General features: G+C 46.1%; 1 protein-coding gene across 2 annotated transcripts in view; it reads left to right on the forward strand.

Moving 5' to 3' along the window:
* The first annotated feature begins 5,152 nt into the window (after positions 1–5,152).
* The window catches only part of PTGFRN (prostaglandin F2 receptor inhibitor), a 65,630-nt gene continuing 56,340 nt past the window's right edge, over positions 5,153–14,442 (forward strand). Inside the window, exon 1 of one of the 2 annotated variants that reach the window (XM_050973257.1) lies at positions 5,153–5,295. In XM_050973257.1, the coding sequence (XP_050829214.1) occupies positions 5,232–5,295 (64 nt within the window). In that variant the 5' untranslated portion in view covers positions 5,153–5,231. Of the gene's footprint in view, positions 5,296–10,909; positions 10,930–14,442 lie in introns of those variants that run through there. The other variant, XM_050973260.1, reaches the window with a different exon arrangement.

Here is a 14,442-nt window from a genome sequence, read left to right on the forward strand (position 1 = left end):
CAGTCAGATTTGAAAAATCTAGTCAGCCTTAGAAAGATGTGCTCTGTTGAAAGGAATCTAGTCTAAAGATGTTCATGGAGCTTGAGTTTATGTTGAAAAGAAACTTGTAGCGTGTGGTGTGCTTTCTACTTTTCCTGGATTTCATTATGCCTTCCTGCCTCACAGAACAGCTGTAACATTAAACCCATTGAAATTTGTAAAGTGCTTAGAAATCCACTGAAGGGAGGCTGTAGAGGAATAAAAGCTACTCAATTTTCATTGCTGTTCTATCAAGCAGGAGAGTTTCCAGAGTGTCTTAATAATAAATAAGAATAAATAACTGCAAATGTAGACTCTGTTCTATGCTCATTAATAGGTACTTTGGGTCTGTGGTTGAGGAGAATCTCTTTTAAGGAGAAGGTGAGTATAGATTTGAAGATTTGAATTCAGATTTCAGTATCTTCTTTACCATCGTGGCTTGAAGAATTGGGGTGTGCTTTAGTAGCGTGTGAACATTATCCAGGTCTACCAGAATTTGAATAATTGTGGCAGATTGTTTGACCATTTTCTCCTGTCAGATTTCAACTAGATTTTCAAATAAATCATTCACCAATATTTTTTCCTCATGGTTTGGTTAGCTCAAGAGCCAGCTGAACAATATTCATCAAATAAATTACTCACTTTTTCCTCATCAATCTGCAAATAATTTATTCACAAATACTTTTACATGAGGCAGCCAGCTCTAGCCAGGACAAATCAAGGTAATTTCCTACGCTTTTGATCACATGCCAGTAGGACTTTATCTTGGACAGCTCAATAGAGACAGGTTTTAATGCATAATACATAAATGGCTAAGCTGAGTTTTTCACAGTTCTTTGTGAGCTCTCTACTATTGCCCATATTTCTGCTCAACTGCTAAAGGGGAATGACAGGGGGGCATATATTTTCCATCCAGGTATGCTCAGGAACATTTCACAAAACCGAGTGTGGGGCTCACGTCAGCCACAACCGTGATGGGGCAGCCCGCTTGCTGGAACACGCACTCTGTTCACTGGAGCAAGGCAAAATTTAACAAGAGTTGAGAAGAGGAAATGAAGACAAGTATTGTGCCTGCTTGGAAACACAAAGGGAACCTAGGGGCGGAATGAAATCAAGCAACGTGGAATTTTGCCAGCATGCTGGGGATGAAGTCCCTAGCTCTTGAGAAAAGGGTCCTTAAATGAGATGGCGCATCCCTGCACGGATGTCTCCAGGACAACGTTTGTGCTGTGGCTCCCTTTCTCCAGGCTTCTCATGCAAACAGCTTGGAAGCCACTGAGAGCCCTCTTCCTGCCTCAGAGGCTGCTGTGCTGCTGACGGGGCAGTGGAGCATGGCCTTACCTGTCTGTCTGCCTACGCCTCTCGTTTGTTGTGGAGAGCTCCTGGCTGCCACACGCCAGGCAATGGCACCAAAAGATTTCTCCCCTGGTTAAGGTTTGCAGCCTGCAGTCTGCGCTGCATGAGAGGAGCACTTTTGCATCTCTGCTCCTAAGCAAGGTGCTGGGTCCTCATCAGGCCAGGTTTTTCTGCTGTTAATCAGCCAAATGTTCTTTACTCTTGCACTCCATGTTGGATGTGGGCCTTGTACACAGACATTTCACCCTTCCTCTGCTGCTCAGGCAACAAGGTGGGGAGAACAAAAGTTGTTTATCCATGTTTGCCAAGAGAGAAACTGCAAAAGCTAGCAAGTGTATGTTGGGGGAGTGGTGCAAACAGGGAGTGGTTGCATGTGGGCTTCTTTAGGATCAGGGTGTGTTCATGTTTCATGAACATGTGCATGCATAATAGTGTGTTTAATATAACACTCCAATCTTGATCCTTCCCGAAATTCTGCTGGCTAACCTAGTTACCCCCAAATGAGAGACACTTTCAGCCTATACATTATGCAGAAATGTAGGTATGAAGAAACGTAAGCCAGCATTTTTACAGCATCATCAATAAATAAATACGTGCTATCTACTCAAATCAACAACATGCTAAACACTGAAAGTCAAATGGGATGCCTTCCTGAGAAACAAACAACTGACCATGTATTTACTCTGCAGCTCATGAATAAACATTGAAAATGCACAAAAACAGAGGAAGATATTTGTCTCAACTTGGAGGAAGCTTCTGGCTCAGACTGGCTCTCATAGCTGAATGATACAAAATGGAATTGGCAAGGGGGAAAAAATGACATAATCACATACATGTAACAATCCATTGAAAGTAGGACACACAAAAAGGAGAAGAAAACAGGCTTTGAAGGAGAAGGCAGACTAACACAGTGGTCAGCTTCAGACCTGCTCTTTCTGGCACCTGTGCGGGCGATTTACCAGCCTTGGAGAAACAGCTCTCAAGTTGAATGAGAATCTTAGACACCTGCCTAAATTGTCACAATGTTACAGAATGTATTTTAACACACCCTGCTGCAAGGCCATGTGTTGAGGAGGGAAGAGCGTAGTGATGAATGGCAGGATAAAGATGCTTTCAGGAAAAACACAGATGCAGAAAGAGATTTGGGGACCCAACATGGGTAATGAACTCCACAAGCTTTTCATACAGCACAGGAAATGGTCTACTTCCATTTTTAGTTATGAGAGAAGGGGGAAAACAATGACTGAGAAATTACTTTTACTCTGTGCACAGCATATGTGTACAGACCACAATGACATTGTACCCATGCTGGGTGCCTGCAAGTCAAAAAACCACTTAGAAACACTTAAAAACACAAAACACTTAGAAACACAAAAAATCTGCAGTGACCAAAACTAAATCTTACAATGTGAGTCTTCAAAGATAACAATCTATTCAGTTAAACAAGAAGTGATAGAAGCACCATGTATAGTTACTTATCCATGAAAATGGGATGGGTGTGCAGTTTTGTAGGCAAAGGCATAACAAGTTTCAAAGCTGAAGTCAGACAAATTCAACCTTGAAAGAAGCAATTTCCTAGTGGCAGGGGTAATTAAACATTGGAATAAATTAGTAGGTGGAAGAAGGCAGTTGCCATTACTTGGAGTCTTTAAGACAAGATGTGTTGTATTTCTAACTCACTTTGATCCAGCTGCCGAGGAAAATAATCTCTGGCTTTTGTATACGGGTCAGATTAATGGGTTATAGTGGCCCTTCTGTCTGGAAGTCTGACTATATGTGAGGAAAAAGTGGTTCCTACTGAAGTAAAAGAGTGAGAGGTGCTTGTTGAGAATGCAACCCAGGGCTCAGGATAGCAGGGTTTCAGGACTCCTGATGAAGGATCAGGAGTTTAACCAGTGTGGTGGAAGCTGACTGGTAAGGGCGACACATATAGCCTGCTTTCTGATGTAAGGGACACGTCTTGGTTTATGGAAGTGACATTTTCCACTGAAGAGAAAGTGTGTTTAAATGCTGGCTAAAGGAGGAGAGCAGAATGACTGAGAACAGGCAGCAAGAGCAAGCAGAGCTATGAGGGTAGTTTGAATATACTTGAAGACAGCCATGTTTTGTTCAGGCAGTTTTTTCTCAGTCACATTTGTGGATTCAGCCTCATTTGCTGTCTGGGAGCTGGGAGAACTTCGGATGTGCACAGGACCAAGTGTCCTCCTGACAGCTTGTGGCTGCAGCTCTGAAAGAGGTCGATCTGATCTACTCCTTGCAGGAGCTCAGGTAACTGTGGTTGGAGAGTGAAAGTTCTCCTCATCAGGTTTAGGAGGGTCTCATTTCATTCCTATCAGGCAACACCCTCTTTCCTTTCTATCGTAAAGGATAACGGAAGGAATAACAAAGTCCAGCCTAAAATCCAGTCTGATAATCATGCTCAGTCAAGAACACAGCACACACTTCCTGAACCTCGCCCAAGCCAAGTCATGCTCAAGAGCAAGGTGCACTGGAGACGCTAGAATAAAACCTAAACCAGCCATTTTGTGCAGGAGCAGCTGCCCCAAACCATGCATAGGCTCCAGAGATTCCCCACTGGAAAATGTATAACATGGATCCGTCTCTACCACGGAGCCTGGACAACAGACAGCAAGATGTGCCCAAGGAGAGCACAGATTTCCCTGAGAATGTGGCAAGGGGACTGAAAGAGCAGATAACTGAGATAACTGTCCGAGTTACTTGAGAGCCACCCAGTGCCTCCGCTCTTTGTTTTTACAAACAAACAGGAAATTAAATCTCTGAGCAAACAAAAATCTCGGAGCAGGCTGGGAAGGAAGGTGGTGGAGTTGGTGGCACGAATGCCACGCTACAGCAGCCCCTTATTGAGTAAGCTGGAGTCTTAGGCAGGGGAAAAGAAACCGAGTGTTAAAAAAGGGCAATGCTGCATGTGGGGCTCTCTGGCACCAGTAGGAGAGGGAGCGGCGGCCTTGTTCACAAAGTACTTGGGGTACAGACACACTTGAATGTCTGTGCTCTCCCTCTCCTAACCCAGGCCATGAGCAGGATGGAATCACAGGAGCACGGACAGGCCCACTGCTGTCCGTGGAAGGCTAGAGCACACGATGGCCACAGCCGGCACTGCTTTTGAGGGCACACATGCACGGAAGGGGGCACGAGTGCCCCTATGCTGGGGCAGCGCAGCAGGAGCCCCCGGTTGGGGCTGTGATGGGGACAGGGCCAGCAGTGACTCCACACGTGTGCGATGGCTCCGTGCGCGGCATGTGAGGACGGGGGCACAGCCGAGCCGCGGCCGCGGACACGGGGGGGACCCCACCCCGTGAGGCCGGACGGCCGCAGCCGGGGCAGGAACGAGCGGCCAAACAGCGTCCAGGCCCCACGCTGGGACGCTGTTTGGGGCTGCCGGGGCTCCAGGGGACACTCCCAGCCCGCCCTCCCCGCACCGGGGCTTTCCCAAGCCACGTGTGCGCGGCGGCGGCGGCGGCGGCCCCGGGAGGGAAGAAGGGAGGGAGGCGGCGAGGGCAGCGCTGCCCTCCGCTGGGCCCTTCTCGGTGAGGCGCTCCCCCTCGGCCCCGCTCTCCTCCCTCCCTCTCCCGCCTGAGGGGAAGGGGCCGGGCCGGGCCGGACCCCGCGCCGCCCCCGCTACCTGCGGGCGGGGGCGGGCGCTGGGAAAGTTTGTCTCTGTGGTTGGCTGCGCCGCGCGGCGCGGCCGGTCGGGGCGGGCGGGCGGCTCCGTGCGCTCGCAGGGCAGCGAGTGGTCGGCCGAGGAGCGCTGCCGCCGCCGGTCCCCCCGGGCCAGCCCAGCCTGCGCGCCCGCGGTCCCGCTCGCCTAGGGAGAGGCGCCGCGCAGCCCTGCCAGCATGGGGCACCGCAGGGAGAGGGCGTCCTGCCTGCCTCTCCTCCTCCTCGTCCTGCTGCTGCTCGGTGAGCCGGGGGTGCGCGGCCGGGGGCGGCGGGGAGGGTGGCCGGGGGTGCTCAGCCACCTTGTCCGCAGGTAGCGCGGCGGGGCCGGGAGGGAGCCGCCCGCCGGGCCGTGCCCGCCCGGGGCGCGGCGGAGCCCGCCCGGGCGCTGCCCGCGGCGGGGCCGGGCTGTGCCGCCTGCCCGCCGGGCTGTGCTGGCCCCTGGAGCGGGCAGAATCGGCCGGCCCAGATCCCCCGGTCCCCGCTGCTCCCTCCAGGGTATCGCTGCCGGGCATTTCCCCGAAACTTTAGGGGGCCTCCCCGGAGCGGGGGTGGGTCGCGGGGTGCTGCCCGGGGGCTCCCCGCCGAGAGGGGCTCCCGCAGGCTCCGGGGTCCCGCGGCGCCCCGGCCGCGGAACGTGGCGGTGGAGCCGTAGTAAAGGAGCCGGTGCGGGGCTGTGTTCGCGGTCAGCTGTGAGCGCTCTTTCGCTCCGAGACCTCACCTGGCGGAGGTGAAGCCGCTCGCTGAGGTGGGGACCCTCCTTCTGCCAGTCCCCTGGGGCCCGCACCCTGCTCGGGTTCTCCGGGCACACGAGGTGCGGGGAAAGCTGCGCTTCCCCTGAGCCCTCCTGCCGGGCTCCCGGGGTTTGCTGCCTCTGCCGGGAAGTTCTCCCGCTAGGAGATAGCGTGTAATTGTGTAGGTGATGGTTTACGCCGTGTTCAGGTAATTGTGTAGCTGTCGTTAGCGTGACATGTGGCATTGTTCCTTCCTGGTGTCAGTGCCAGCCAGGCAGCGTGCAGGAATAAAGACAAGCAAGCTCTACACAAAAGGGTGGGTGGTGGGTTGTCGTGGGGTTTTTTCTTCCTCTTTTTTCTTTTTTTCCCTTGTTTTCCCCCCAAGGTTGTACTTGTAGCATTTTTGCTAACCCTGTTACAGAAGTAACAGTGAATGTAAAAGTAGAGAACCAGAAGACCGTTGGGGTTAGATGGCTCTGTCTAGTAGGGTTTGCATGACTTTGTGTCGGCTCTGGGCAGCCAGAAGGACATGAGGTGCTGGTGAGCAAGCATGTCCCACAGGTTACTCTATGTAGTTCATGATTCAGAACACTTGATTAATTGCAGGTAGTAAGTGGGAGCCTTTTCCAGATTTCAGGAGAAAGGAGTAACTAAACAGTGCCCCAGCCTCACATTGCCAACACTCTCCTTTAAACAAAACTCTATTCGCTGATTTAGTTTGTGCTTGTACGTTTGACTGTGCTGTGACTTTTTTTTTCCTTAAGTCTGACAGGGCACTTTCCTCATAGTTTGGGTGTTGAATGCTTCATAGCCAGGTCTGCAGAGCTGAGAGTTGCAGTTGAAAAGTCAGCTTCCTAAACCTGGTCTTGTCCCAGTCTTTTTCCTGAGGCTGCTTGCAGGCTGTTGGGGCAGAGGGTGTTCTGTCTACAAGATCCTACCAGACAAAAATGTCCACTGTGCTTTCTCTTACTTGCAGCTGACGTTAGTCATCTCGTTTATCTTTACAATATAGGCATGCTGCCAGCCAGGGAAACAGTCATGAGCTGGAGAGTTCACCTTCAGTATTTTTGTTTAGGAACAGAAAGGGAATAAGATTTTTCAAGAGGATGGTTTAATAGGACAAGCGGAAAATCAAGACTCTGAGATGCTCAAGGTCATGCAGCAAAAAGTAAAAACTGTTAAGGATGACGCACAACAGGAAAGTTGTTTCCTTCTTAAATCAAGACGAAATAATTTGAAGAACTTAAAGTGTGCATGCAGAGATATGTGGCCATTGTTCATGATCTGGTTTGTCTAGATGTTCTGAGCTTTCTCCTGGGGATTTCTTTTTGGTAATTAGAATGGTGCTTTTAAAACTGAAAGTCTTTTGTGTGCAGAAAAATCTCTGAACTGTAGTCTTATTTGTAGTGTGTGTTGTAGAGTGCCTATCTTTTGATACCATTACTTGGTCACTTCTATGAAATATTCCAAAGGTTAAGAGGTTTGGAAAGTAGTCATTTTCTCATTCTGGATGGGAGAAGTACACTTGTGTGAACCATTTCTGGCAGCTCTTTAATGGAGAGATGGCTTGGAGCTTTTGCTGCAAGTATTGAGGAATTCTTGTGTAAGGGAGGTGGAGGGAAGGAGCTGAAGCATACACAAGTTTATCCCTTGTGAGTACTTAGGCTTGACTGTTTTCTTCAGATATTTACAAAATAATCCAGCAAAAGATGCAAATGGCTGAAGTATTTGGCTGTGACAAATGAGAATGTTTTATCATCCTTTCTTTTTGATCCAGTACAGTTATAATCTGTTTGGTAAGGAGATTGTGGGATCCTGATACTAAGGCTTCATCTAGTCTATCTTTTCTTCCCTCTTTTGGTGTGGTTAGATCCTGAGAAAGGAGGGCACTATAAGAGCGTTTTTGCTCTGTCTGTTTCATGTGTGATTTGAGTCTGCAGCCAATCTACCTAATCAACCTGTGAAATGCTCTGGAAACCAAAACATCTCTCCTAGGACAAGATGGCCAAAACCCAAAACAAGTATCTGATTGTTACCAGGGCTCAGACAGTAAAGTAAACAATAAGCATTCCACCTCCTGGATTTTTTTTCCCTGGTTCTTGTTTGAGGTCCAAGGTAATAATTTCAGTGGATCTGAAAAAAGAAAGGTTTTTGTTTAAATGCTATGGGGCATGAGGAGAGCATGTACTCAGTAGCTCCTGGGGGAAAACCACTGATAATGGGTTTCCCAGAGATGGCCTTTTTCTTACTCACCTTTTAGACCTCTGTGGCGCTCTCTGTCCGCTATGATGAAAGTCAGTTCCAGCATGCCAGAACCCCAGGAGCTGTGTGTTTAGATGGATGGAGTTGTTTCCTGCATCTCGTGTCTGAAATTATTTTTTGTTTCTTTTCCTCAGAAGCTACAATAATTAGTCATTTGAATCAAGGTTTAATTCAAGCTCTGCAATAGAAGGCTTTTGGTAATTAGTGTAAGTTATTGTGATCATGCACTTCAAGGAAAAGCGTGCTTTAATCTTTTCCTGCATTTGCAGCTGAAGTGGGAGCATTAAAGAAAGGGAGAGCCTCAAGGTTTAGGGCAGGGAGGCAATGAAAGGACGATTGCCTACGGAGGGTTCAAGGTATGTTAGAGTGGAATCTGCTCCCTCTTCCCTTCTGGTGCCTGCTCACCTGTGGGTGAGCCCAGGGCTGGCCCTGCTGCCTTTTGCCTGCCTGTTCTTGGAAGGAGGCAGACTCAGATCCTCACTGGTACTCAGAGAAAGCTTACAGCTAGACCTGCCTATCTCTTGTGACTTAGGAAGTTGCTAAAAAGGCTTCCAAAAGGGAATTGCAGACTGCTAATGCACTAGAAGCACATAGTGAGTGTTGGAACTGGGTTGGTGAGGCACTGAAGGGCAGGTGGTGTTGCTGAGGAGGAAGCTCTTTCCCTGTGGCTTTATCATGCTGATGTATTTTCTTGCTGTGTAGGCTGCGGGAACATGTGGGAATCGAGGGGTGAGCAGTGTAGTGAGTGTTTGTTCCTTTACATCCTGTGTTCTTTAGGGTTGGCAGATGATACCTTAGTCACCTTCTCTGGCTCTCTTACATGTTTGTAGTGCCTGTCTGGGGCTGCTTTTTAGGGAGTCAAGGTGCTTTTTCCAAAATTCTTTGACCTTGTTCCCCAGGTTTCTTGATGGCTACATTTCAGCGTAGCAACAGCTTGCTCTCTTTAGGTAGCCTCTGTTGTATTTGGCTCTAATCCCTGAACTGAGGTATAAACCTGCCTGAACAAGATTTGAAGTAAGCAGTAGGGGTCATATAAAAATGCAGCCACATGCTTGATTAGAGGGGAATGTGCTTAAGAAATGGTATATATCCATCCGTCTAGTTATATAAACAAACATTCAGGGACATTTGAGATTTCAGCTTTCACATCTAATGTATTCATGGGTTGATTTGTTTCTGTGTGTTTGTTTCTTCTTCTGGTGGGTTGGTTTTTTTTTTTTCCCCCCATCTCCATAATCCTTGTCAAACACTAACCTGCAAAACAGAAATGTATGGTTTTTTTTAGAAGGGAAATGGGTACATATCTGAATAAGGTATTTTTAGAAAGTGAGCATTTCAGTTGTCTGGTTTTAGATGCCTTTCATTGATATATTTTATGGTGTGTGAAGTTCTGTGTTTTAGAAGGAAGGGAAAGGAGACACATTGTCTGAAAATGTGAATTCTTTCAGATTATGTATAGAAGTCGACTGAAAGTTAAGTTGGAAAGAACTTGAGGAAGACAAGGAGCTAGGTCAAAGTAGTGGTTATGTCAGTGTCTATAAAAGTCTCTAGTACTTTCAAAAGAAAGATATTAGACGGACTATAGAGTCAGTGTGTATATTGTAATGCAAATAAAATATCTGTTTAATACTTTGTTTTTGACTTTTATTGGAGATGTTACCAGGCTTCTGATATTTGTTCTACTTTCTCTGATCTGTGATAGTAAGTGATAAAGTCTTATAGACTTAAAAGTTTTATAGAGACCTGTGAGGTGAAATTGTCTGGGCATACCGATGTTTCCATTTCTGTCTAGGAATAATAATCAGTTTCCAGCATGACCCCAGTTCTTAACCTGCACAAGGTACCTCAAAACTGGATTGAACAAGGCAGGGAGAGACTGTGTCATAAGCAGGTTTGAAGTTGTTAGAATTTCCTTTTCTAAAGAAGAAATGAGCTCACAGTGAGACACTAGCTTCTCAATGGTTTTCAATTTTTCCTTTTTTTTTTTTGTCAGTTGATTCTCTAGAAAGCCTCAAATTTCAGTTGCCTTTCAAGACTCAAATATCTACTGAGAAGGGTCTTTAAAAATAATGAGAAACTTTTAATACATCTTGTGTTTTGCAAAGGGCGAAGGTGTAAAATCAGTTTCAGGCCAAACTGCTTTTGAATAAACTGACAGGTAGCTGCTAAGGTACCAAAAGTCTTGAATAATGTCTTTCCAGATGATCAGCATATATGAGATAGGATAAGAAGGAAGACAGAAATTAAAGAACTTAAAGTTTCTTAGGTTTTTTGAGTTTCATATCAGAAGCTGTCTTATTCATATACATGTAAGATTTCATAATTGTAAAGCATAACTGATTTCTTCTTAATGAAGTCTGAGACAGAAAAAAAGGATGGGTTTTTTGGTTTTGATTTTTTTCCTCATTCCTTCCAGAGTTGGAAGTGGTTTCAAAGCTGGGTTTCCAGTGGAAACTGTAATCATCTTTGGAAACTGTAATCATTCTGACCAAGTTTAAAGTGAGTTAGGTAGAAGGTAGAACTGGTGTTGCTAAATGCCTTTGTTGAGTCTTGAAAAAGTTATAAAGCAATGTAGTAATGCTTGGAGATTTGAGTTGATGTGACTGCCATGGGGACTGCTTGAAACTGGCACTGGAGTATCGCACTTGGTGCTCCTGTTCATTACCCTGCAGGAGGCAAGTTGTGGGGAAAGAGGAGCTGAAGAAGCAGCCTGGGGAACAGTATCTGTTGTGTGCAGCAGAGGCAAAATACTGCTGCAGAAATATGAAGAATTGCTGAAGCAAGCTGAAGTATTTGACTAGTGATAATCTCCACGGCCAGATGGAATTTGCATGGATGCTCTAAAGGATCTGAACTGTTAGCTGAGCTGTGAGAAGAAAAGGTAAGAAAGGCAGAGAATCCTGAACAGGATTTTCTTTAAAAAAGAATCTGAGGGTGGTTTTTAGAATTAATTGACTTGTGAACTTCAGGAATGAGAACTAATTAAAGACTGGAGCTCCCAGGCAATCTGTCACAGCTGCCAATAAGCAGGGCTGGCAGCAATGCCTGTAGTATATCTGCTTGTTACTGTTTGTTATGAGTGCCATCTCTTAAATTGTTTATTATTCTGCAGGACTTCAGGCATTCATGCTGAAATTTTCTGGGCTGGATGTCTGCCACAGGTTGACTTTTTTTCCCCCCCAGGAAACACTGCTTCCCTTGCTCCCTCTTTCCTTAAAATGCTCCAGTATTTCCAATAGTCACACTTAGGAAGGCAGCTGGGTGAGTTATTTTTTTCCTTTTTGATTGTTGCAGGTTCTAGCTGTTTCTTCCTTGTCACTCTTGAACCAATAATAATGTCAGCTGCCAAGTTTGGAAGTTCTAGCACAACCCTGCCATGGTTTAGAACAAGAACTGGAAATTTGGCTAGAGTGTTAACTCTACATCAAGAATGTGGCTTTTGCTGTTCTTAGGAAAATGTCCAAATTTGGCCACATTATAGACTTGGAAAAGCATCAGTTTGTAAAAGCTTAATAGGGAATTAGTCTCAGGTCCCTAGAGAAAGCATTCTGTCATTGCTTGTAAGGTGTCAAAGGATTACAACTGCAGTTAGGGGTGGAGAAATGGAGCCCTCCTTTTTATTCCAGTTTCAGACTTCTGTAAATGTGTGTGAAGGCCTTCCCCCCCCACTCCCCTGCCCCCTACTTCTGTTCTTTTATTCTCTACTTTTGCCAAATTGGCCAGTGCTGGATTGATGTACTGCTCTGTGTGGATCACTGATCAGAGCTGCTGTGAGAGTCTGCTGCTTGTAGCACACAACGTATATATATCTTTCTTATGTGTAGCTTGAAAAAAAAAAAATCAATGTAAACTTTGTGTTGCTTTTAACTTTTGTTCTCTGGCTTCAGTTCTTCTCTCAGGCTTTCTTCCCAGATATCCATCACCATTCTTTACTTCACACTGGCTGTAAAACAACTCCTGCTGCTGAAGCTGCTCTTATTCCACTCTTTCTGTTTAACAGGCTTGATTAGTCTGGACTTGCCTTTCTGCCTTTCTTAAAGACATGGTTTAGCTGTGCTGCTCAGTGCTTGCTTTGTGACTGCAATTTGTGTGTTCTCATGCTCTTTGAGTCGCTCTCTCCTTGCCATATCAGTAGCCTCTGAAAAGAGTTTGGTGGAACCATTGCTGGGGGTCGTGTTGGTTAGCAAGAGTCCAGTTCCAACAAAAAGCTGGCTCTGCTTAGGTTTGCCAGTCTTAAAAAGAATAATTGCCAATGTAAAGGACTTTGTTTCCGTGCATGTTGCACTGCTGGCTCCGAGAGCAGAGATTTAGTGTGGCGTTTCAGTCGGCCTTTGATGCAGTGTGGCTGTGGGGAATCTTTGAGCGGGCTGTAACGCATTGTTCTCCTACACGCATTGGAATGATTGTTGCAAGAGAGGCATCCGCGGGGACCTCTGCCAGCTCCTTATTGATGTGTGCAGTTTCATCTATTGACACGCTACCCTTCATTATTACACAGTGAATCCTGTGGCAGTGGAATTCGCTATTAAATCTGCCCCGCGAAAGAGAATTGGCAGAGGCTGCTTTAAAAGCAGTGTGACCCCTGCAATTGCAAAGAATAGCTTCTAAATATGAAACAGATGCTGAACTGATGGAGGATGCTTCCTAGATTTTCAGGGTACCAAACATATTCATTTTGAGCAAAAATTCAGAATTTGCTTGGTTTATGCGTGGTAATTTAAGTCTCAATGCCCATTTTCCCCCTCAAAAGTGCATGTCTAATCAGTACATGTATTTGTGCTTGAATGCTGCTAGTAATACTGAGGTGAAAATAGGCAATTATTTGTTAATGGAAACTGTTAGAATAAGCAGCAAGGTGTTAGTCTTTCTGTCTGCACTCTAATCCTCTTCCTAGAGAGTGGGAGAGGCGAAGTATCTTCCTTTGCCTTTTGCCTTTGCCACAGACTATTTTGTGCTTTCACAGCACCACCTGGAATATTTACCCAGATAACATCCACCTTTCCCCAAAAGAGATGTTATGTTCTTTAGAAGCCCAGCAACATACTGTGTGTTGGGGAGGTGATGTCAGTGAATGGTGTTTGTCTGTGTAAAGAGACTTTATGGTGTATGTGCAGTGTTCTAGTTCCCATCCAGTTTATACAGAGGTTTAAGTTAATGTGGAGTAAGAAGTGTATCGCATCAGCCTTGTTCCTGTTTGATCTCAGCTCTTGGTTCTAGACAAGGCATGTTGTACCTTTTGCCAAGTAGAGCCTAAGTGCTTGGAGGTGGCCTCATTAGTGAGAAAATAAAGAACATGACAGCTTATTCGAGACAAAATCACTCAGTGTTTGGAAGTGGGAAGTAACACAAGTCTGGGTCTTCCCTGTCTTATCACCAAGCGGGGTTGAATGGTCACTAAAGCTATTGACTGAGCCCTGTGCTGGCAACTCTATTGATAGGCACCTGTCAATAGCTGCAAAGCTGCTGACATCCCTAGGTCTGTAGGTTTATCTATTAAAAAAAAAGTTGAGAAAATAGCATGTATACCCTGAGGTCACTGGGCACAGAAGTATGGCTGTTGCTTTGAATTAGAAGCGGGAGAAGGAAGGTGAGGAGAGATAACTGGAGCAGGGCATGCGTTCCACAGAGAAAGGGAAGTGGGAGAATAGCTTGTTTAAAATGGAAGAATTAGTTAAAGGTATGTCTGCATGAGATGGTGGTGCTGGGGCAGTTATCACCACAAAACAGCATTGGTAAAAAACTGACGATTTTTCAAAGCTCTGCAGTTGAATCTTGAAATACCCTGGTTTTCTAAGCAAAGTTTTCTGCTCACCACTGGCAGGTAAACGGAATATCTAATTGTAGACTCCTGCAGAGTTTAAAACAAGGACTGAAGTGTGATGCATGTGGCTGCAGGGTATGCTGTGGCATCTGAGTTGTTGCTGGTTTCTGCCTTTAAAGTCTGAAAGGGCGGGTTGAGGGGGAAGCTGCAGTACTGTGAATAGAGTTACTGGGTGGGGATGTTCTTCCAAAATAGCTGAAGAACAAATGAGACTTCACATGGTACCCTTGTTCCTGCTTAAGACCAGAGGCCGCAGGGCGTGTGCCTATTCTGGACTTTGCCTTATGAGCCTCTAAGGATCAACAGAGATAGGCCAAAGCTACTTAGAAAGTAGCTGTTAAAGGTAGTTTGAAGTATTTTTCACTGATCTCCCTCTTGATGTGAGCTGTCAGCTTTTAGTCTGTATGTATATAGAGAGATTTTTTCACCCTGTCTGATGCTGTAGAGACACTTAAACCTCTTTGCGTATCTGGGCAAGGGTAGTAACCTACAAGTGGATGCAGGGCAGTGCATGGGGCACTGCTGTACTCAAACTTGTAAGGTGGGTCCTTTCCTTGCTTTAACAATTCCTAC

Source organism: Serinus canaria, chromosome 1 (assembly GCF_022539315.1).
Source record: "Serinus canaria isolate serCan28SL12 chromosome 1, serCan2020, whole genome shotgun sequence".
Lineage (NCBI taxonomy): Eukaryota > Metazoa > Chordata > Aves > Passeriformes > Fringillidae > Serinus > Serinus canaria.